This window comes from Phyllostomus hastatus, unplaced genomic scaffold (genome assembly GCF_019186645.2).
Source record: "Phyllostomus hastatus isolate PE091 unplaced genomic scaffold, TTU_PhHast_1.1 phas_contig_196, whole genome shotgun sequence".
NCBI lineage: Eukaryota > Metazoa > Chordata > Mammalia > Chiroptera > Phyllostomidae > Phyllostomus > Phyllostomus hastatus.
The window spans coordinates 4,138,284-4,162,805 of record NW_025333709.1 but is presented as its reverse complement, the minus strand read 5'-3'; the positions used below and the strand labels follow the sequence as shown (position 1 = coordinate 4,162,805).

The 24,522-nt window shown below is 52.7% G+C and overlaps 1 protein-coding gene across 1 annotated transcript in view; it reads left to right on the top strand.

The window, feature by feature from the left end:
• The window catches only part of CLNK (cytokine dependent hematopoietic cell linker), a 132,715-nt gene that overhangs the window by 36,632 nt on the left and 71,561 nt on the right, over positions 1-24,522 (top strand). Inside the window, exon 3 of the mRNA XM_045834710.1 lies at positions 19,924-19,995. Coding sequence (XP_045690666.1) covers positions 19,924-19,995 — 72 coding nt within the window. The remainder of the gene's footprint in view (positions 1-19,923; positions 19,996-24,522) is intronic.

The window sequence follows — 24,522 nt, the reverse complement described above, 5'->3', positions numbered from 1 at the left end:
AGAGGGTCAGGGGACAGTGTCTCTCCACGGGAAAGGGTGGAGGTAAAAACCCTCTGAGGTTGGCGGAAACTCTAAACCTTGAGGCGAGGTTTTCTAGGTCTGGGTCAGCACCCCACCTCCCCACCTCCCCACCACGGTCTGTGTTCACTTCCACTTCCTAGGGCACGTGACATGTCTGGGCCTCCCAGGTGGGCGCCCTGCTGCCCTGGAGCTCAGACTGCTGGTCTGTCTCGGGAAGGTGAGCCTACCTCCCCCCTTTCTTAAAGCGCAGGCCAGGCTAGAGCATCGCACAGGCCTGTGAAGGGGGCAGGCGCTGTCATGTTCCCTGAAGGGCGAGGACCAGAGGCCCAGCCCTCACCGTCTGTCCCTGGGAGCTAGGAGGCAGCCCATCCCCACCTGCCTCCAAAGCCCCGCCACCCCCCTACCCCACCCCCGTCCACCTCTGTGGGGTCCCCAGCATCTTCCAGGGGCCAGCACATCCTGGGGAGCAATCGAGAAACAGGCCCTGCCTTTTAGAAACCTACCATTGATTGAGAGAGAAAGTAAAGTGAACGACCTCACGAACACACATTGGCGAACTGAGATAAATCCCAGGAGAGCGGCGAGAGGAGGCGCCGCGGCCACTGTAGTAACCGTCACCTTCAGCTGAAATCTGAAGGGCGATTGCAGAACTGGGCGAAGAATAAGAGATACATGGACTTCTGGGGGAATCGCGTAGAGAAGGACCCTGAGTCGGAAGAGACAGTGGCCTTTTCGCAGGCCTGTAAGGTGGTCGGTGTGGCCGGAGCCAGGGAGGGAGAGTGGGGTAAAGGAGTGAAAACCGCCCAAAGCCACGTAGGCGCCTGCAACCTTCGCTCTGAGGACAAGACGACGCTGGAAGTTCTCGCACGTGAGATAAACGTAAACAATCCGAGAAGCTTCCAGGAGCTGCTGTCCGGAAACAGATGGGGTGGGGGACAGAAAGAGGGTGTCAGGCTGCCAGCCCCGAGGCTGTCGCCCAGGTCGGAGCCGGAGGCTGCTCGCCCCACCCCACCGTCTGAGACCTCCAGCTGCACGTCACTGCTCGGAAGCGGGGTCTGAGACAGCGGCGGTTCTGGAGCGAGTGGCTCAGGGAGGAGTGTCAGCGGGAGGGAGAGCAGGATCGGGAAGGAGCCTTCTGGGGCGGTCTGGCCTGACCCCCAGGGAGCACCAGAGCCTGAGTTCCGTCACAGGGGCTGTTCAACCCCAACTTGGGGACGGAGTCAATCAGGGGCTCAGGATGCCCGAGCAGGGGGAGTGGGGGTCCCAACCTTTCAGGGATCACCAGGCCAGGTGGCTCCCATTGGTCCAAGGCCGTCCTCCCAGAAAAGGTGCAGGTGTGGGCCGTTAGCAGTCACCCACAGCACCCGCTCCGACCACGGACACACGTGGCAGCATTGTCTGAATAAGTGAACCAAGCCCAACTGCATACTGCATGCTAGCACACAGCAGACCGGGCAGATGCGGGCAACAGGGAGCTGCACGGGGTACCAGGAGGGAGCAGGACATCGACGGAGCTGGGTCTCCGCGCTGCTTCTGGGGAAGGAACGCAGTGCACAGCTCTCCCTGCCGTGCGGGCGAGGACGCAGCACTGAGAGGTCAAGTGCGTGGGTGGCGAAGGGCAAAGCCCTCGAGCCCAAACATGTCATTAAACCTACACCCATAGCCACGAGTTGGGGAGATTGTCAAAATACAGTGTAAGAGCCAGAGTGTGAAATGTTATGCAGCTGTCAAATATGATTTCATGGAGGTATATTTAATGATGCACATATTTTTACCAAAAAAAGTGTCATTCACAGGTGTGCTTTAAACCAGAATATGTCAAAATTGGTATCGCATAATTTTCTTGTTTTTCTCATCTGTATTTTCTCAATTTCCAAAAATGTCCACCTATTTTCATAATTAATGTTATACAAGTGAAAACTTTAAAACATATATAAGGAAGAGGGAAGGAGAAGAAGGAGGCGCTGACTCTCCAATTGTTGGGGAGAAAACAATTTTGTGCAAATAAATTAAAGGCCATTCCAGAGAATCAGAGGAAATAAAGGTAGGCTGGTTCAGGTCAGCGAAATTTTTAAAAAAGAAGAAGAAAGAAGAGAAGAGAAGACGGAGAAGGAGAAGAAGGGAAATAATGAATAAGAAACAGAGAGATGGAGGCAGGAACTACCCGTCCCTACCTGCCTCTTGGAGATAATAATAATGATAATAATAAGAATTCCCTTGTCCTCAGAGAAATCCTCACCTTATAGGCTCCGTGGCCACTTCCCCAGGATAGCAGGGAATGAGGCAGCGCTGGCCCTAGGGGCCCCGCGATGGCCCAGGGGAGCTGTGAGCAGCCTGAGTTTGGAGATGGCACCACTACCTAGCAGGAAGAGTGCACAAGTCAGTCAATGATGCGCCCCCAGACTCAGTCACTACAGTTGGAGGATGAGCATACCTGTGTCCACGTCCAGGTATTTTCATGAATGTACAATCATATGAGCCAGTGATGTGAATGTGCCCAGTGCAGAGCAGGTCACAAACGCCCACTTTCTTTCCTAATAGATGACCCCCTCCCCTGGGCCAGGTCAGCCCTCAGATACATCACGGGAGTTACACAGTGATAGACCTGCTGCAGAGTTAATGAGAAGAGAGCTTGATTCGGTGCCTCTCTCTGTGTCTCTGTCCCTCTCTCTGGGACATAAACACACACACACACACACACACACACACACACAACCCTTAGTACAACCCACGCCAGCACTCTTCATTTCCAAGTTCATAAGTGATCTCACTGGGTCTGCAGGGAACAGTCTGTTGGGGAGAAAGAGGTGAGCCCAGAAGAGCCAAGCTCAGTGGAGAAGCATCGAGAAAAGCAAACACGAAGTGTTACAATAGCCCCACATGGAGTCAGCTTTGCCTGGGCGCTCTCCCTTTATACGCCCACCCCCACTACCTCCCTCCGCACAGTACAGGGCAGTGCTGCTTCCAATTCCACAAGGTAGGGTTTCCCTGTAAAGGAATCCTCACACACTGGATGGTTCTACAGCTCCACACACAGGAGATCTGCGTGTCTAAGGCATCTTGGAGCTGGGTTCTTGGTGTACTTGGAGCTCTTGGGATGAAAGACGAATTCACATTCACAAAACTGTGATGGTTACAATCCTACTGCCCAGTAAAAACTAGTGCACCACGTTCCTCTGAAAACTGCCGAGACAGACATGGTGGACCCTTCATCCTGTAATCAGTGCAGTGAGAGGCCAGGGAGGCTCCAGTCCAGCCTGGGCTTGCCACCAGCTGGTTGGAGACGTTGGCATGGTCACTTCCTGTCCCCATCTTTACGGCGGTTTCCTCAACCCTCATGCAAGGAGTTTGGACCATGTGTTTTCCTTTGAACTATAGTCACCAAGATTCTGCAGAAGAATAAGTAGGTTGTTTCATAACCACATAATATGGGAAGTGGGACAAACTCTCTGTTTCAAGTTGCATGGTGCTCGTTAGAACATCAAAGGTGCAGAGAAGTCCGGTAGGAGGTGTATCTGCTAAGTTTAATCCTCAGTGGGTGAAACAAAGCCGCCAGACACTAGCTCGCTTCTCTTCATGGAACACCTGTTCTTAAGTATGTCTTGAAATTAGGGTCCAGCATAGCCCATGGGTGCTTACCTGTTCCAGCACTCACTGGTGCGCCCACAGAGCTAAGGCTCTGAATTATTTAAATGATGTAACCCTCTCAGGCTATTCACTCTTCTGCCCAGGGACGGGGAAGAGACAGCCCCCCCGCAAAGTCTGGGTTGCTGCAATCGCTGTGACCTCACGTCTCCCAAGAACTCACGTCTTAGGCACATCTCAGGGCTGCAGCTTAAACACCCACCCTGCTAAGTGTGACTTGCAGCCCTTCCTCCCCTCACCACCGTCCACCTTATCCTTCCAGTCTAGACAGCACCATCCTGGCTTGGGGGTCCACGGAAGGTTTACCAGGGTTGGTTTCCCCCTGGAGCAGCCGTAGATTCCACACCGCAACCCTTTACACACACCTGAGAGACCCTGGAGGTCAGGGCACATATTTTTTATGTGTAATATCCCCGTGTGCCTGACACTTAAAAATAATAATGTCTAAAATTCACTGAGCACTTGCAATGTGTGAGGTACCTTCTTCTGTGGCCTTTTTTATCTTTTTTAAAAGATTTTATTTATTTATTTTTAGAGAGGGAAGGGAGGGAGAGAGAGAGAGAGAGAAACATCAATGTGCAGTTGCTGGGGGCCGTGGCCTGCAACCCAGGCATGTGCCCTGACTGGGAATCGAACCTGTGACGCTTTGGTTCGCAGCCCGCGCTCAATCCACTGAGCTACGCCAGCCAGGGCTGTAGCCTTTTCAAGTCCGCAATGAAGTAGATCCTGATGCTACACCTGATTTATAGACAAGGAAACCGAGGCTTAGACATGGGCACTGGGCTTTCCGAAGTCCACCTGACGACAAGGTTAGGGGCTGACATGCGAACCCAGGCAGCTGGACCCCAGAACTCTCCCTCTGACACAGCCCAAGGGCACTGAGCGGCCGCTCAACAAGTGTTTATGGAAGGAAGGGACGGGGGAAGCTTCATTCACGGAACTCTCTGTCAGGGGCCTGCTTCTCCGAGTTTGCATTCTCTGAATCTTGGCGCTAAGGCTCCTTTACCCTCCCCAACCTGGGTATCCGTCTAAAACCCCTTAAAGTGATTTGTTAAGGCAGGAACTCGTTAAATCAACCAGTGAGTTAATGGAGTTAAGGAGGGTTCATTCTCTGGGATGAGAAGTCTATAGAGTATAGATTAAAAAAAAAACAACATTTTAATTGAGGTATTATTGATGTAGAGTGGAGCTACACATAGGTCAAAACACATCCAATTGTGCCCTTTACCACAGGAGTACACCCTTCAAAGCACCACCACAATTAAGGTAATAAACACATCATTCCCCCAAATTTCCTAGCACCCTCGTCACCCTCCCTCCCATTCTACCCCACCCCACCCCCCACACCCATTCCTAGGCAACCACTGGTTTGCTTTCTGTCATTATAAATTAACTTGCGATTTTCTAAAGTTTTACACAAATGGAATCAGACAGTATGTACTCTTTTCTGTCTGCCGTTTTTTTCTTTCTTTAAAGATTTCTTAAATAATGTTTTAACAACTTTACTGAGGTATAGCATGCCTAATAAAAATCATTAAGTCGTAGGCTTAAAATAGGTAAATTTCGTAGTATAGATTTTTTTATGCATTTGTACTACGGTTTCCTCCACCGCACCAGGGCGAGGGGTTTTGCAAGCGAAGTCATGTGGTTTCTCAGTAAAGAGTGGGCGAAAGCCTCCAGCCCCTGCAGTGCAGGCACCTGGCTGTGCTCTGCGGGCTGCTGCTTTGTCCCCAGGTGGTCCTGACTGAGGGCTGTCCTGAGACCCGCTTTCACTGGGTCAGGGCCCTGTGCTGTGGTCACAGTCAGCCGTGGTCACAGTCAGCCATGAGCCGTGGCGGCTGCCACGTCACATCAGGTGACCCAAGTTTGCTTTCTAGCACCACCTCTGTTAAGCTGGGAGAACCCCAGCCTCGATTTCCCCAGCAGTACAGTGGGAATGTCTATCACAAGCCGGGGCTGCACACTGGCCGTGCCCCTCACAGTCTACAGGGCATTTATCGAATAAAGGGCTAGAGCTCAAAGACATCCAAGGATTTCTTTACTCCTTGGAATCCCTCCAGGCCTGGAATTGAAGGACTCAAATCTCCAAACAAAAACTTTCTTTTTCTTGATATCTCTAAGCAGCTATTGTTCCCAAACCACTTGCTTTCTGACCTAGACTCCAAATTCCAAGTCCTGTTTTGCCCGGATGACAGTGATGTGAGAAGCATTTAAGGGTGTAAATTTTCCCAGCATCACAATCACAGGAACGCCCGGGCTCCGTGGCTCAGGGCTGATCCTCCGCGAACGCTGATGGAGTGTTCAATTACCCTTCGAATTGCTCGTCTCTTACCTGCAGAGCCTCGGCAGCTCATCAGCAGACAACAGGCTCCGGTCGGGAAATTTTTGCTGCGCACAAAGTAGGTTCACTGAGAAGCCTCGAGCTGCAGGCCTCGAGTGGGGAGTGACTTTTCCTCCACTTTTCAACTCATGCATCTTCTTTTTCTTGATGTGTTGTTCTTCACCTCTTCCTGGTGAAGACAGAATCGTAGCAGCTAATCTGACATTGGCTTGGAGAATCGAAGGACGGAATGATTTCAAGGGCTAGAGGTTCCAGTGGTCAGCGTGCACGGGTCTTCCCTGGATGTGCTTGGCCCGCTTCTGACACGTGGCCCATCTCCGGGAGCAGCCCTGCATAGCACCGATTATGCCCCTGACTCAAAAGACCCCAAGATGAAAGGTCCCAAGGACACTCGGCTTTGTCAGATTAAGTTGTAGGCTTATTCATCCACTCCTTATCCCACAGATGTCTAATAAACATCAGTTATGAGCCAGGAACCGTGCTTGGGACTAAGAATTAGAAGCCAGATGACACACAGTCCCTGCCCTCGTGAGTCCCCCCGTCTCAAGACGCATTGCTGCTCTTCTGCCCTCCCCAGCACGTGTCTCCACTTCCTGTCCAGGGACAGACACATGAGCAGGCTGGCGGTCACAGTCGCATAGGGTCAACATGACGAGCAGAGTAAGCTCCGAGACCCCGAGGGTCAGGAGACGGCCACCCGAGGGGATGGGCAGGCAGGGTGCGTTCCGGAAGGCAGAGCCGGATCCCGGTTTTGGAAGATGTGTACTAATTAGCCGGCTGAGGACGTGTGGGGAGCCCTGCAGCCTGAGCAGGAGAAATCTGACGGGCGTGAGCTGCGTAGCCCATGGGGGCAGTGGACGGGGCGACTTCGTGGGAGAATAAAAGGGGAAGACAGCGAGGTTAGGGGGAGCCTCCTCACAGGGCAGCTCCCGATGACATCGATGACAATTCCGAGACAGTTAAGTCAGCGCCCGAGCGAGTGAGTTCACGGCATCGATGTTAGTGTGGACATTCTGGGTATAAAACAACTTGCTGAAAAGGATAAAGCCATTGCCCACCCCACCCCCCACCCCCGCCCCAGGAAAAAATGCAGACTTCTAGTAACACGGGGACGCCTAGACATCTCTGGCTCCTGCCCATGCAGCAACTTGGGGACAGAGCCTCCCGTTTCTGCATCGCAGGCTCTGGCTTCCGAGCCGATGCCCGGTGGCGCTGAGGCGCTGAGAAAGGGGGCAGGAGGGGGCGTGAAAGAAGACAGGAGGCTTGCCGTCCCTTCCCTCCATCCTGACAGGCACAGTGTCCCACGGGCCGCGAAGACCAAGGAGGGAGGAGCGTTCAGGCTACGGGTGTCTCACACTCTTGTGTGAAAAGGAAACCAGGGCTCGTTACTGAAGCCCCCTCTTTTCAGACCACCTAGAACCCCTTGGTGACTGTTCACACAGGGCTGTGTGGAAAGGGTCTCGGGCTCGGCCCACGCAGGAATAACACTCTCAGCCCGCGGTTTCCGCTGTCACGGCGGGAGGCTGCTGCCTCACGCCCCTGAGCCTCGGCTCCTTCGTCTGCACAACGGGGATGAGCACACCTGTGGTCTGGGAGGACTACCGGAGACTCTGCAGGTAACGCACACAGCGCACTGCTGTTGAACATCTTGTTTGTGTTTTGATTTTTTTGGTTTGCGTTTTGTGTTTTGTGAGGATCCCAGCATGCCACGGTAACCCGTTCATAAGCATTCTACTTTAGCCCGTTCATAATAATGTCATGAAGACATTATGCTCTTTCCTTTTGTTTTTGTTCGCTTTCCTTTTTTCTCTAGCGACACTGCACCCCCCACTCACACACACCTGTGTTCCCTGCACAAGAGAAGCTAATCCTGAAAACCAGTTAGAAGTCGTGGTCACACAGAGAGCCCTGAGAGGGATGGTGGTCGTAACATTGAGTTCTATTTCCAACAAGGCAGTGACCATGTCATTATTGCCCAAACACGGTTCCACTGACAACTGTTCCTGGTTTGCTGGCCGCAGCTCATGCATCTGATCGGTTTAAAATCACCCAACTCCTCAAACCAGAGGGAGTTTCTTTTCCTAACAGGTGATTACTACACTTAACTCTAATTGCACGTGAAAAGGCGCTGGCACGTACCTTCCGCCATAGCTGGGCGCCGTTGGGGGTGTCGCTGGCGGACTGATCCACCGCGGGCGTTGGGCCGAGGGGAGGGCTGGCGCAGAGCACGACCCGCTGCTCTGCGGCCGAGGGCCGAGCCTGGGGCAGGGGCCGATGACTGACCCCAAACTAAGAGATGCCGCAATGAATCATTTTCTCCTGGATCTTTTCGAAAAACAAGCGTACTGAAGCATTCTTTACATGTCATAAAAGTCACTCATTTCAAGAATACAATCACTTTTTAGTAAATGTCCCAGGTGGTGTAACTATCACCATAAATCCCTTTTAGGACAATTCCATTCTCTCAGTAAGATTTCTCACAGCCAGTTACCGGGAATGGCAGGCCGCTGACCTCTGACCCCTGGCCCCGGCACCACCGATCTACTTCGTGTGTCCATCCACACCCTTGCCTTTTCAAGACGCTTCTTGTAGAGGGAATCATGCAGTCTGCAGTCTCTTGTATCTGGCTCCTTCCAATTAACCTGTGTTTGAGGTTCGTCCAGGTTGTAGCACTTGTGACAGCTCTTTCCCTTGTGCTGCTAACTAGCATCTCGTTGCACAGCCCCATGTTGTGAACCCACTCACCTGTCCGTGGACGTTTGGTCGTGGTCCATTTCTGGCTCGCGTGACTATGAGCACTGCACAGAACATCCAGGTGCCAGTCTTTGCGTGGACATCCGTCTTGGTTTCTGCGGGGCGTGCAGCTGGCTGGGGGACCGCTGGGTCGTGCGGCACGTCTGTGTTTAAGAACCCGCCTCCAGCATCTAGACTCTTTTGCACAAGCTCATTGGCCCCTTCCTTCAGGACTGAAATGCTGGTGATCCCAACGCAAGGGACACAGGCTGCTCACCCTCCATCCCTGTTCGCCCCTCTCCTTCCCGCCTGGGGCTGGAAACCCAAAAACCGTTGCCCACGCATGGAAGAGATGTGCAGGGTGTCAGACCACAGAGGGAGCCTGCCAGAGAAGTAACAAAGTCTTTTCTCTTCCTCTCTTTCTCTCTTTTCTGGCTCTGTGGTTCAGGGTAAACAAAATAGCACAGGAGGGGTTGCTGGGGACTCAGATCCTAAGCTTCAAACAGCTGGCTCAGCTCATGAATCATTTGTTACAATCTTTCTTTTTAATGCTCTGAGCAAATGTCAACTATCGTCTATCTAATTAACATTTAAATTACAGGAGACTTTGGGGCACCTACTAAGTGCCTAGCACTAGCACAGAAAAGAAGGAGCATAGAATGGCCACAGCCAATGAGCGCCTGTGCTGGTCAGCAGGGGGCAGTCCCCTGGTTGAAGCCAGACCCTCGCATTCTTTCAGCTCCTAGGGGGATTCCGGATATGTTTCTCTTTTGCTCATGTCAATCCTATTAACAAAGATTTTTGGTTTTTAAGGGAAAAAAGAAAAGAGTGTTCGAACGTGGGTCTGCCCTGGGTTGACGCTCCTCCAGCGATAAGCAATAGACGCTGGGAGTGGTCTTGGAGAACGGCGAACTCGAAGCACCCTGAGTTACTGTACCTAAGGGAGGCTGGAGAGGCGTGGGAGGGGCAAGGCAGCCTCATTCTAGGGGCTGTGCCCCTTCTGTGCTCCTGTCCTTGAAACGTGAACCGAACTTTCCGTGGGGACCCGTCCTCATAGAACATCAACTGAGACATTTCTAAGGGTTCCCGCTTTGGAGAGGAGAAACACGTGGCTCAGGGCAGTGAGATCTTTGCCCCGGGGCAGGGGCCCGGAGTCCAATCACGCACATGCCATGCATGTACCAGCAGTTCCGGGCACCTAACTGAGCTCATTCTGGGCGCCACAAATGGCAATGGCTCCAGGTAGGTTAGCTGGAGGTGTTCTGGTTAAGTTTACAAATGTTTAGCAAACAGCTGTCTGGGAGAAAACTGTATATATGCATATATGAGTATATGTAGATAAGTTTGTGATAAATTTTATAAAGGAATATAGTATATAATTTATAAATAATAATGAAATACACCTTTTTATTGTTCTTTTTTTTAAGATTTTCTTTATTCTGTTTTAGAGAGAGGGGAAGAGAAAGAGAAAGAGAAAGAGAAAGAGAGAGATATCAGTGTGTGATTGCCTCTCAAGCACCCCATACTGGGGACCAGGCCCAAAACCCTGGCATGTGCCCTGACTGGGAATGGAACTGGCAACCCTTGGGTTCACAGCCCACGCTCAATCCACTGAACCACACCAGTCAGGGCTACTGTTGCTCTATTGCAGTTGTCCCCCAATCTTCCCCCGTGGCTCTCCCCTGCCCCGCCCCCACCCACAGTCAGTCCGCACCCTGTTTTCCAGGTCCATGGGTCATTTATACCTGTGCATTGATTAGACCTTTCCCCATCTTTCCCCGTTTTCCCCTGCCCCCTCCCCTCTAGTCGCTGTCAGCCTGTTCCTAGTTTCCGTGCCTCTGGTTTTATTTTGCTCATTTGTTTGCTTTGTTCATTAGGTCCCTCCAATGGGTGAGATCATATGAAATATATCATATTTTTATTGTATGTTTCCCTATAGCTCATTGATCCAGGCAAAATTACTTCATTGATTTTTGCTGAACTCTTACATCCCTAGCTGGTTGAAAGTGACACATAAATACAGTTCTAACATCAATAGTGATTGATATTTTCCTTCCCATTAATGAGCAAAACAAAGTAAAACAGCAAAGAAGTGTCCAGATCTCGCTGGTTTGTCATTGATATGAGCAGCTTCTTTGCTGATCAGGAAATACTCAGAATACTGGAAAAATGTTTCCTCGGTATTTGTGCTATTCACAACATTACAGCTATAGACACAATACAGTTTTAAAATAAATCTGCTTTATTAACATTCTCTCCATCACTTTCAGTTAGTCTATCAACAAAGCAAAAATCACACCCTGATCCGGGCATCTGGATCAGGGAGAAAACTTCGTCACTGAACCCACCGAAATTTGAGTCAGAACCTCAGTGCTCGACTAATCTGAATTCCCATTTTACGGCTGGAGGAACTAGTCTGGGGATAGCAAGCAGAGTGTGAGGCAGAGGCTGCCTGAGACCCCGGAGGGGACCTGGGCGTCCCGGCCACCTGGTCAACCCCCTGGCTCTTGGCCTCCTCTGGAACCCTTCACACAACCTGCTCTGTGCTCCGGCAGGGCAGACCGTCGGAGACAGAACCCAGCAATCAGATAAACAATGCAAGAGGGAACAGGGGAAACATAAAATGTGGGGAAACTTGCTTCATTACTACTGGTAGAGTATAGCCGACATACAATATTATATTCACTTCAGGTGAGCGACACAGCAATTCTATATTTACATAACTTATGAAGTGATCGCTGTGGTGTCTAGTAACCATCTGTCACCGTACGGACTTCTTACAGTATTATGGACTATATTCCCTGTGCTGTACAAGGGCCTCCCTCTGATGTTCCGACTTTGTAGCTGGAAGTTAGTGCCTCTCATTCTCCTGTAGCCTTTTTGCCCAGCCCCCCACTCCCCTCTCCGCAGGCAACTGTCAGTCTCTTTTCTGTATCTATGATTCTGTTTCTGGTTCACTTGTTCGTGTGTTTTGTCTTTTTTGGATTCAACACGTAAGTGAAACCACGCTGCATTTGCCTTTCTCTGTCTGACTTATTTCACTCAGCATAATACCCTCTAGGTCCATCTACGCTGTCGCAAATGACAAGATTTCCATCTTTTTATGTGTGAGTCACATCTCATTGTGGGTGTGTGCCTCGTCTTCTTTATCTTTTAATGATTTCCAAGGGAACCCACATTAAGGAGAGATTAATTCTGTGAGCGGGTTTGGGAGGGGAAACTGCCAGTCTCAGCCATTGTTACGAGGATAATAACACCGCCCCTGGGGCTCTCTCCCTCCCCACCCCGAGGTCCCGGGTTCCAGCCAGCATTATTCCTTCCTGAGGTATGGCAAAACTTCCCACCAGGTCTCCCTGCTTCTACTTGATCCCCAAAGGTCCACCTCTTCTCCTCCCGGCAGTCAGGGAGAGCCAGTGTGAACACCAGTGATGCCAGCGGGTCCCTCTGTCCGAGACCCTGCCACAGCTTCACGTTTTTTGGGGCCTAAGGCCTTCCAGTGACTGCAGGACCATCTTTATTTGTCCTCGCTCCCCCACAAGCTCCTGGGTCATCTTCCCAATCCACCCTGCACTCACTGCTGCCCAGCCATGCCTGCCTCCTCCCCTGATTCAACTCCCCGTGTGTGCTCCTGCTTCTCAGCCTTGCCCAGCCCCCTCCCACTACCCACCATCCTCCCTCTTCTCACCCTGGGCCTGAGGGCTCCTCCTGCAGACGCCTGTAGCTGGCTCCACAGTACCTGCTCCCAGCTGCCACCAGCTTGAACACCCCTTGGAGCAGTCACCTGCCCACGCACCTGTCTGCTGATTGTGACTGTCGGCCTTCTCCTTCCCAAAGACCAGGATCCTTTTCTGCTTTGCTCCAGGCAAGAATCTCTGTGATGTTCATTGAAATGCCCCAACCACTGAGCTAATTGTGATTAGGATCTCCAGCCCAAATATTCGTTGAGGACTCAGTAAATTCCAAGCACCGTTCTTAGCATTTTGCACATGGTATCTTATTTAATTCTCACCATGCTCTCAAAATACGGCAAAATCTGAATGCCCCCAGGTGCTGCCACCACAGAGTCCCTGGGAAGCACAGAGAGGAGAGGATGTGTTATAAGGATTCGCTCTCCGGGGCTGATTGACTTTTGGTAACTGCTTTGCAAAGCAGGCAATATGTTCAGATAGTTGAGCTGTGCCTCACAGCTCATCACAATGGGAAAGCGACTGGGTACCAGGGACAGCATCTAAGCCCTGGGGTTAGTCTGGGACCCTGGCCACTCTCGGCTGCCATGACACCCAGTGTGATGCAGTAAAAAGCAATGGTCTGAGTCACACGGGCCTGATATGGAATACTGGCTCCAGCACTTAGCTGTGTGGCCACAGGCAGTGCATTTGGCCAGTCTGGGCTTCTCCTCCTCCTTCTGTTAAGTATAATGGGTCAGCAGGAATCGTTGAGAAGAGTGTTGACAGCAAGTAGCAGCATAGTTTGATTTGTGCATTGCCCCTGAGTCTTAGGGGCTGATTTCAAACTCACGCTTCTTCCGCAGACCGTGATGTTGGACAGATCTGGTGTTACATCTCAGCTCTGTCTCGTCACGTCTGTGTTGAGCCCTTCCTGTGGGCACGGCCCTGCACAAGAGCCGGAAATGCAGAAATGCACTAAATGTCATTCTTTTTCAATGAGGGACGTAGGCAGGGTACTTGAGCTCTCTCAATACTCAGTTGCTGAGAAGGGAACACAAGATGCTCTGGAACAAGAAAGCTTGTGTTTGGTGTTAACCTGTGGGTGTCTTCATCGTAGAAATTTGGGGACATGGCGGGCGGGGTGGTAATATCATGCTGCCTTCTCTGCTTACAGACAGCGATCTGAGGGACCGGGTCCTGCCTGGGGCAGGCCAATCGCTCATGACAGCTGTCACTGAGTGGGGGCCGTGGAGAGGCAGGGGAGGCATCAGATTTTCGAGTGCGGACCACGGCTGCTACGTGGTGGGCGGACTGCAGACGGCGGGACATGATGGGACTGAAGTGCAGAGGTCCCTGCAGGCGGTGCTGGACGTGCCCGGCAGCTGGCACACTGCAGACCCGCCCCTCCTCCCCTCACTTCCTTCCCCCCCTCGGCCTCCCTCCCTGCCTCCGGACCCTCTGGTGGCAGGAGGTGTTGGGCCCGGAGATGCGGGCACGGATATGGCCGTGGGGGCTCATCCTCTGGAAGCCCCTCCTGCGAGTAAAGTGTGAGTCCCCTCCCAGGCGGCTGCAGACCGCAGAGCAGACCCACGCTGTCCCGTTGACTCTCGCGTCTCCATGGCGTGGGTGCTAACCCGGCACACATCAAGTTTGCATCCTGAGAGTTTTCTGTAAAAGGCACACACATCGCTTTCTCACGTCGTTTTCTATCAGTCTTCCGGAATCTTTCAGGCATGACCATCTATAAATTAAACTCCACCGTGAACACAGCCCCGGACCTATAACGAGGGTAATTCACTGTTGTTCTTGCATTTGCTCCTCACGTGCACTGATGGTCTCTTAGGGGCTGCATCCGCTGACGCTCACAGCGGAGGAAGGAAGGGAAAAGCACTGGGGAAGGTGAGGCGCAAGCCTTCTTTTCTTGTTTTGTTTTGGGGTTTGTTTGTTTTTTTTGGTTCATTTTCTTATGCGGAATCAAAATTTAAACAGGGAAAAAAGAGGGGAGAGTAACTAGACTTTGGGGGGTGATCACTTTGTAGTGTATATAGGTATAGAATTATAACGTCGCCTGCCTGAAACGTATAATAAAAAGGAAATTAAAAAAGGAAAGAGGGAAGAAGTCTTACGGGGCTTCTTGAAACCCAGACAGAAAGGATTCAGGATTACTTTCTTGTTTTCTAAATTAGATTATCTTGGTCTTTCTTTTTCTCCTCGAGAAGACGAAGGAGGAAGAGGAGAATTTACTCAGAAGGCACATAGAAAGGCCTAATTAGAAGACAGGCCCTTCCCAGGGGGAGGCGAGGCTAAGTGACAGGGACCTCGGGCTCCACGCAGAGCCAGGAGCTGCGCCAGAACCTTCTCTGTCAGCATCTGCTTAGCACGAGCAGCCCAGGGCCCCTCTCTGGCCCAAGTTGCCTCCTCGATAGAATTCACAGGTTCAAGCAGATAACGTCTCTCTTGCCGTCGAGCCCCAGGCTCTGAGAATCTTTGAAGCTATGACTCTGGCAAAGGAAAGAGCTAAATTCAGACACCACTCTCCACTCTGCATCAGTGACCCGTAGGCGGAGCTGGTCTGTTCTAGCAAGTTCTGGATTCATTTTCTGTCTTTGTGAACAAGAATTAGCAATTCCCTCAAGAAATTCTTGACCCCATCCACAGATCGTCCTGTGCACAGATACTTCCTCAGCTGTTCTTCTGTGGGGGGGAATGACAGGAGCTCAGGGTTTGGGCGGGACAGGAGCCTGCCCAGAATGACGACGCAGGTGGGAAGCCCCGAAAACTGAAGATGCCCCATTTCAGCAGAGAAGCTAGAGCCTCTTCCTGGCTCCAGAAGAGCTGGAGGAGGGATCCAAGTGGCCTGAGGGAAGGTCAGTGAGGGGCCACCTCCTGGCCAGGTGTCAACCCAACAGGCACCTGTCAGAGCTGAGCCCAAGGGAAAATCAGGCCAGGGCCGGGTGGATGGTCCTAAAACTGGGTGAACAAAAGCAGGAAGCTGTGAGAGAGGGGTGAGCTCCTTGACTAGCATGGTTCCCTCTCGCGTGGCTGCCAGCTTCATGAGGGTGGGACCTTTCATGTCTTGTCTTCCTGTGTCCCCAGTCCTAATACAATACCCAGCACATGAGCTACTCAACAGCTATTTGATCTGAGGATGGCACCAGAGTCTGCTTCCCAATGTCAGCGCAGTGCAGCAAAGGACTCGAGCCAGAGGGCTTCGCTGCCCTGCCCAGAGACAGCCTTCCAGCGGGAGCTGACTAGAACGTGGAAGGGAAGGGGTCCAGGATGGGGCCGGGGGCTCAGGAAACCAGCCGTCACCCAGAACACCCGGGCACCATCGCCTCGCCAAGTTGGCACATAAAATGAACCGGACCGAAGACGTGGCTCAGTGAGGGATAATAATCAAAACTTCTCCTTGTGGTCAACTCTCATGGCTGAGTAAGATATCCCTCTCAGGTTCCTCTGGGAAGAATCACCAGCTCAAATCTTCAGGGGCCAGTTAGCTAATAAAATGGAAGATGGAAGATGGCAGGGAGTTAGTGAGTGGCAGGGCCATATGAGCTTGAGGGAATCAGCCATAGGTGAATATATTCAAATTCAAACTTTTTAAAAAATCTGCGAGGCCAGAAGGCTGTGGGCACCCTCCAGTGTTTCCAGGTTCAGCAGTGCAAACGTGTAAAACGTGTCCAGAATCCAGGCTGTGACGCGTCCAATCCCCGAGAAACTGAGCCTTGCCCGGGCACTCAGGCAGAGCGCTGGGTGCAGGCACACGGCCACCCACACGGCGAAAGGACCAAGGGAAGTGAACAGAGCGGGTGTCAATCACTTGGCGAAGTAGTTTGTGACCATTGATGTGGTGACTGTTTTAAGGGGGTTGGAAGTGTGGCATTCTTCTGAGGGAAATTATTATAATGGCCTCTCCCAGGCAAGAGTTGGAGAACCAGTTTATTCTGGTATTTGCTGGAGTCTTCTAGAATTAGCTGAAAAACTTTTGAAAATGGGCTTGACATTTTCAGGAGTCATAGAAGGTTTTTTAAAAAAAAATAGGCTGCAGAAAGATTCTAGCTGATTTGGTTTGTAAATTTGCATGCAAAAAAAAAAAAAACCCTTCTGGATGTTATAGAAGGGTCATCCCTACTCATACTTCCACACTGAGTGTGTGGCAACGTGTGTGGTCCCCAATTGTCTCATGTCCTGGTGCTCGTGTCCCTCCCTGTGTGCTCTCCTCCCCTCGTTGTGAGCAAGCCTGAGACAGCTTCTAAACAATAGGGTGTGTCAAAATCGCTGGGACATCACTTCTACGACCGCCTTCCGTGAGACTGTAACTTTCCTCTTGTCTCCGTGCTGGGCACATTTCAGTGAAGCGAGTGGCCGTGTGAGGGAGGCCCATGTGACAAGGAGCTGGGGGCAGCCTCCCGCCGACAGACACCAGAGAACTGAGGCTCTCGGTCCAACAGGCCCTGAGAATCCGAATCCCGCCGACAGCCGAGCATTCTCAAACTCAGCCTTTCCCCCGATGAGCATTCCGATGAGACCCCAAGCTTGGCTGACACCGTGATGGCAGCCTCAGCAGAAGCCCTGAAGCAGAGGACCTGGGAAAGCCTTCCCCAGACCCACAAAATCGGTGAGATAAGAAATGTGTGTGGTTTGTGTTTGTGATAACACTGATACACAGCAATGGGTAGCTAACACAGTACGGCACCATATTTAAGGAAGAAACAAGACACAATGTGATGACTCTGAAGGTGTTAACATAGTGTATTCTTGTCCTTCTGAGGGCATGATAACAGAAACTAAGAGAAGCGATAATCATCGAAGAATTGATAAATCATATCAGGAAGAAAAAATCCTGTGGATTTATAAGGAAGAAAAAATCAGTGAACTGTAAGTCTCCTGGATTGTATACAGGAAAAGGAAATCTCATGGATGCCCAAGTTGAAGTTCATGATGAGGCTAACGCAAAGAGTGACAGGTGGCAAAACAGAGGTCATGGTCTTGGAGGACCCTGCAAATGAATACGGCATCACGCTGGCCAGGCTGGACTCAAACCAGCATCCCAGGAGACCCTTTAACACGGCTGGGGCCACCACACGTCTCAGACTGACTATGCCTATTGTTGAGGACCCTGGCCATCGGGGAGGGCTCCTCCCCAAGAGACCGAGAAAAGGAAGACGGTGTCATTTCTACAGAAGCACTTCAAGGCTCTCCAGTCAACATGGTGATCATACAGGAAACGGAGCAGGGGACACTGTCGATGTTTTCCACGTTCTCGAGGGGGACCAACGTCCTGTGCCTAGAGGGGGGACATCATCGAGCGGGCCCAAGAGCTCAAAGTGCACAGGAAGACAGGGCCGGCCCTTCAGCTGCATGTTACGCAGCAGTGTGCTGCAGCGCTCAGCCATCCGCCGGGCACAGGAAGGACGCTCTGGCGTTCGGGCCAACGACATGACGCAGAGGCGGAGGGAGTACTGGGTTAGATGATGAGGTTGACGCTCCTGAAGCGGAGGGAGTGGAGGGAGTGGAGGCCAGGAGGCCAGAAAAGCAGGCAGGGGGCTGACGCCAGAGGCCAGGCTGGAAAAAAAAATGAGAAGAGAACTCGGACTGTGTATTGTTCGTGGGAGTGAAGGAGGGGACAGAACGAGAGATATTCGGGGATGGACGGTTAGGACCTGGCGGTGACGCAGGGGAAGACGCCCAGGGTGCTGGTTTGGAAACTAACCGGGCAGTGGAGACACCCCCTGGTGGAAGGGCCTCGGTCTGCTGGCTGGAGGACAACCAGCTGGAAAGGCCCAACGGACAGACATTCACGTCTAGGACTCAGAAGAGAAATCAGAGTGCAGACATAGATTTGTAAGTCAGATTCTCCCTGGGTGCAACCACAACAGTTAAATCATGAAATATATGAAGTAACACCATTAAATAACTTTGAAATCATAAAATAATGGAAAAGTAAAGTGAGAAATGATGAAATAACAAAACTATTTGCAATGGCAAAATATATTCAAACAGCCCTGGCCGGTGTGTCTCAGTTGGTTGGACACTGTCCCACAAAGCGAAAGGTCGCCAGTTCAATCCCCAGTCAGGGCACATGCCTGGGTTGCAGGTTCGGTCCCCGGTGGGGGGTGCATATGAAAGGCAACTGATTGATGTTTCTCTCTCACATCAATGTTTCTCTCCCTCTCTTTTTCCCTTCCTCTCTCTCATAGATAGATAGAGATATATAGATACAGATAGATACACACACAACTCACTCAATTTTCTATTCATCACATTGCAGCCAACAGGCTACACACAAAATCCTGAATGGAAAAAAAGAGAGGCTTAGTCACGGCCAGGTGGCTCCTGGGGCCCTTTCTGCAGGTGTACAGTCACGCATGTCCACCGAGAGCTCTGTCGGTCAGGCACTGACCCAGGTCCCGGGGGGGGGGGCCGGGGGGGGGGCCAAGCTCTGCAAAGCTCTCGTCCTTGAGAGGTAGACCAGTAGTCCCATCAGACATGATTACAGCTGTGAGTTATAACAAACGTTTAATTTCAGCTCAGACGAGTGCTGTGAGGAGCCAGCCTCCCATCCGGGAGGTTTCTCTGGGGAAGGGGTGTAACTGGGCTTAGCACAAGTTAGAGCAAAGGAAAAGACAGTGGGTGTCTGAGAAAGAGAAAGGTGCCTGAAAGGGCCCTGGGGGAGGAAGTAGAGAGAGTCCAGTGTCCAAGAAGAAGTTTGGCCCAAGGGGAGAACACCTGGAGGGCAACGAGTCACAGGTGCTCGCCAGGTGGAAGGGCATGGGGACGAGAATATGTCAGTAAATTGATGACAAAGGTCATGAAGCACCTGCAAAAGAAAAGAAAGTGTATTCTGCGTGGCTCCTTAAATAAGGTATAACACAGCGGTAGTCTACGATAATGTAGGCCTTAAAGAATGTTAACAAACCAACTCTATTTAAAATAATTTAACTTCCCCATAGAAAATGCCACAGCAAAGTGTCTAAATCACAAAGGAGTTCAATCGATATCATTTGCATCCAAGGTGGTGTTGTTAAGTCAACAGTCCGCCTTCCTACCCTGGTGACATGTGCTAGTTTGGGGTAAAACTCAGCTGGCGTAGAAAAACATCTAGAACATTCCCTGGCCCACAGTCGCTGGCCCTGTTTGTGTGCCGAGGGTGTGACCCCCTTCAGCCCACAGAACAACGTCTGGGAGGCACGTAGAGTTTAGGCAGGTCCCACAAGGACCCTGCTGACGTCGGGCAGTGGGCCACATGCTTGTCCTGACGGGGACACTTCTCTCCCCCGCTGCTGCCCCTTGGAATATAAAGCTCTTATGTTAAAAATAATAATAATAATAATCATCCAAAGTAATGGAGGTATTTAAAACACGGATTTTTTTAACCCCAGTGGAACCACACAAAGACAGAGTTGGGAAATCCGTATGCCTGGGCAGTTGTTTCTAGGAACGGAGGCCCTTCCTAGCTGTTTTGCCCCGGCCCCTTGCTCCTTCCCGACTACACTCTCCTGTCTTCCATCCCAGGGGCAACGGGAGGGCGAAGAAAGGAGGGCCCGGAGACCTGGCATTCCAGAGCACCACTCAGCCAAAAACTGGGTAAGAACATTTTCTTGTTGATTAACAGAGAAGTGAAATGTCTGATTCTACGGGAAATTAGCGGACCGCCTCACACACAGGCGCACGCAGTCAGCGTGATAGAATTGCACCGCCGACCAGGCCACGAGTCCCCGGCCAGGTCTCACGGGCAAGGGGGCTGCGGGGAGCCACCTGCCTGTGTGGTTTCTCTCCTTTGTCCACTCAGAGAGACGTGGACTGACCGAGTACGGCATCAAGCTTGCAGGGGTCACTGAGAGCGCGGAGATGCACGAGCAAGCCCTGGCGACAAGGGGCTCACAGCCAGGTGTGCAAGCTCGGAACAGGGGCTGACGCGATAAAATCCCTGGCAAGAGGCCGATCCCGAGTCAGGTCCAGCTGGATCAAGGACCAGCAATCTGATCCTGGGCAACACCCCGACGCCTAGAGGGGGTGGGGCTCTCCCTGCACCCAGACAGAACCCCTCACCAGGGCCTGCAGGAGCAAGCTCTGTGCCCGAGGGTCTCCGGGTGCTGTGCCAGTCCTTGAATCCCAAGCTCCTCCAACTCACGTCCATCAGCAAACATTGGTTCAGTTCCTATGGGCCAGGCACAAAGAGTGTTCTCGGGACCCTAAGGTCTGCTGGAAGGACTACTCTCCCCAAGCAGAGTGAACTCATGCCTCTGGAACAGAACACTGGAAACACTCCCAAGGCCACATTCAAGCAAAGGGAAATTTGTGGCTGTTCTCAGACTTCTTCAATGTTTACATTAAATCCATTTAAATAATGTATTTTAAATCCATTTTTCTTATTTCTTGACAACAGCGAAAGAGGGGAGATGGAAGGGCTAGCAGCCTTCCTTCAGATGGAGATGGCTGCAGCAATTACATACATCAAAGCAATATTTACACTTGCATCTGGGGGAGAAAGGAGAGCGGGCTTTTTTTTTCCTGAAGCAAATTATTTCCGGATGTGTCATAGCACGCTCAAGATATATTAAAAAGAGCAACAGACGATGTTTCTGCAACCTGCTCCAAACCATTTATAAACTCAAGTTAAAAAAAAAAATCCCCATATACATACAAATCTCTCTACTGCTGCATTTTTGTAATGAAAGTATTATATGAATATAAATTAGTATTTGAGATCTATAAATCAAATCGCAGTGTCTGAAAACCATAGATTCAGGTCTACCGTCCTAAGTCCCTAACTATTAAGCCGATGCTCTCCTTATTCATACAAATTAGAATTAGCGGCGTTTGATGCTGATGAAGGTCAGGGGCAGAGGGTGCTACAGGGAGGCAGGGTGCTGAGTGCGTTGGGGCCGGATTGAATCTCTGCTGACCGCTCAGGAGCGGGGCCACCCTCCCAGGCCAGCCCAACTCCGCTACAGCAGCACCTCGTGGGTTTCAGAAACACGGACGACAAATGAGCAGGCTGTCTTGTCCGCCGCCGACTCCCTGCACGGGAAGCGTTCCTCTACTGGGGGGCCAGCGGAGGGACCTCTGTCGTGTGCCTGGAACGCAGTAGGTTCTCAACAAATAACAAAGACTCTAACAGACTCCGAGTGCTCCCCATGCTCCAGGCCCTGCTGCAAGCGCTCACAGGCCATAGCTCACCGGGTGCTCACGGTGCCAGGATTCCTGTCCCTTCTTAGGAGACAAGGATGCTGCAGGCTGCGCAGGGTAAACGGCCTCCCCGGGGCTGAGGAGCGGGTGGGGGTGCGGTAAGTGGGAGGCACATCTCGAATGCCTAACGCCACCCTGGCGCTCCAGTCTGCTGGCCTCGCTGCTGCCGTCCCTCCCTCGGGTGCAGGCGCCGGCTCTCCCATAGGTGCAGAGGGCCGTCCACTCCCGCCCAGCCCCAAACTCAAACAGATAAAGCAAATGTTGAGCTGAGTGCCGGAGCCCCCCGCCCCCAATGCTACGGCCATAAAGATTATCCTAGACAATTACAGGGTCACACCTGCATCCCTTACCCACGACCCGTGCACAGCATGGCGATGAACGTGTCCTCGAAGGCCCCCGTGACATTCACCGGCCCACATCCCAGCACCACGGTTCCCCGCGTGGGCAGAAACAGACACGGGCTGACGGACACTTTCCCATCGAGTCCAAACTCGAATCGGCAGCTGCGCGCCTGACCACGCACCAGACACCACGGGAGGCGCGTGGACATGTACTGACTCCTCACGATGGCGCTGCGGGGAAGGGGTTACTGTCCCCATTCTACAGATGCGGAACGAGAGCCTGAGGCAGGTGACGATCCCAGAGCCACGGACTGGCCACGGCGGGATGGGCGTTCGGAATCTAAAACTGGGATTGGGAGCCATCCCAGGGTTCTACGCTCTCTGGGCCCTCTCTCCTGTCAGGACGCGGGGGCATTTCGCTGGCACTCAGTCCTCTGCGTCCCCAGGGTGCGCGTGCCCCAACTCCCCACGGTGAGGGGGGCAGGTGCGCCGCCCTCCCACCCTCCCGAGAAGACCGCCCGCATCCCCGCCCAGGAGCCTGGCAGTGCCGGTCCTCCAGTGCGGCCCCGAACCAGCAGTACCAGTATCCTCTGGGAGCATCTTAAAATGCAGGTTCTCGGGCCCCGCCTGCCAGTCAGAAACTCACGAGCTGGGGCCCGGGAACCTGTGCTTAATTACCTAAGCCCTCCCGTTCAAGTTGGAGAACGTTAGCTTTGAGCATCGTTACTGAGAGGGCGAGCTTCGGAGCCGGAGTCAGAGGCCTCTGGGCCCGGCGCTCGCTCTGCGCCTCCCCACCGGCCTCCGTGAACGGGAGGCAGAGAGGAAGGGAGGAGGACGCGGGGACCAGGTGGGAGAGGCAGGAAGGAGGTGGAGGAGAGTGTCCTCCCCACCTGGGGAGACCAGGGCACTGGGGACAGGGAACACTGGGGAGGAAGGAGCTCGGTCCACAGCGCAGGGAGGGGACAGACCAAGAGTGTGTGTAACAGATCCCGAGACGCGGTGCGGCCAGCGGAGACAGACCCAGACGCGGGCCCCTTGGGGGCAGGGGACAGGCTGAGGGCTGGCCCAAGGTCACCGTCTAGCCAGTAGCTGAGCCAAGGTTCCCAGGCACGTCCTCACATTCCACGTGCACGTCTGTTTCCGTCCCCACTCCCAGTTGTTCTGTGACCGACGGTGTCACTTTGCACGCTCAGATCCTTCCCCAGGTATCACCTCACTATCGGGTTTTTCCTTCTGCCACTAACACCTGTGGCAGAGTTCATTCCAGGGGGACAAGGTGCAGGTGGCTGTAACTCCTCGGGGCCCCGAGGGCCGGGCCTCCTCCTTCGGTAGCCGGCTGCCCTGTTCTCTCCTCTGCGCTAGGAGGCCCCCTGCCGGGTCTTCCTGGAGACCAGACAGATGTCCCCTGCTGCTTGTCTGCTCTTGGCCTCTCTGGCTCTGCCCCTGTCCTCCAGCTGCCCTGGGAGTCTGCGGCACTGAGGCACCCCTGAAAACCACTCACGCCCCCACGCCCCCTCGTCCCCCTCCCTGGGCAGGAAGTGGAGCGTCTCCCGAGGCCCTCTCTCGAGCTGGCAGCTGTGTAGGGGGCCCAAAGGGCTTTCTCCGAGGCTGCCTCAAGTATCGTGTGGGGTCCCACCAGCTTCCCTGTGGTTGTCACTAGGGGCTGTGACACAGCAGCTGCTCAGTGCGGAGCCTCCTTCCCTCCATCAGCAAAGTCAGAGGTTCAATTCCTGGTCCCACTGCGGGCTCACGTTCCACAGTGTCTTAAAGTTGACACCAAGCTACCGCCCACCAAGAGCCACCAGGAGGTGTGGATGGAGTCATTTAGCGCAGACATTCAAGGACAGGGAAGAAGGGGGAATGAAATCCCAGGAACACTGGGCCCAGCAGCTCCCCGAAATAGCAGCCGTCTCACAAACGTGAGAGACCTGTGCTCCAAAGGGGCAGGACTGCGGGTGAGACGCGCAGCTGAGCCCTTCGTCTGGGAGGTCTGGGAGAGGGTGAAGTCACCCAGCCGTTTCCCGAGGGCTTTGCTGGCGCATTCTGGACCCGCGTGGGTGCCTGGGGAGACCCACACACGCACCAGGGGGCGACAAGGAATTAGTCTCCGAGCCAGGAGCGCGACCCTGGAGACAGGACGGAGGCCCCTCCCTGGGGGACCGGAATAACACGCCATCCAAACTTTGTTCCCATGGGTGAGCAGGACGCAAGGGCACCCCGCCTGTTTCATGGGAGTTGGTTCTCCCGGGGGAGCAACGGGGGAGGGGGAGTTTAATTTAGGACCCTTTAAAAATTAAACATTTTTAAACATATTAAATTATTAAGAAATATAAAGAATTTAGAATCATTCAGAAATTAAAAAGCCTTTATTGGTAAGGAGCCTTAAATATTGAAAACCACCAGCCTCTGGAGGTCAGCCTGGTCATTTTACATTCGGTGAACCCCTCCCCCCACAAGGGGGACACCCCCCTCGACCAACCAGCGGGGAATGGAGGGGAGGACCAGCCTCCCTCGGGCCCATCTTCGGGGGAGAGCGGGGGTGGGGAGAGCAGAGGGGCGGCTGCCAAGTTCTCACGCAGTC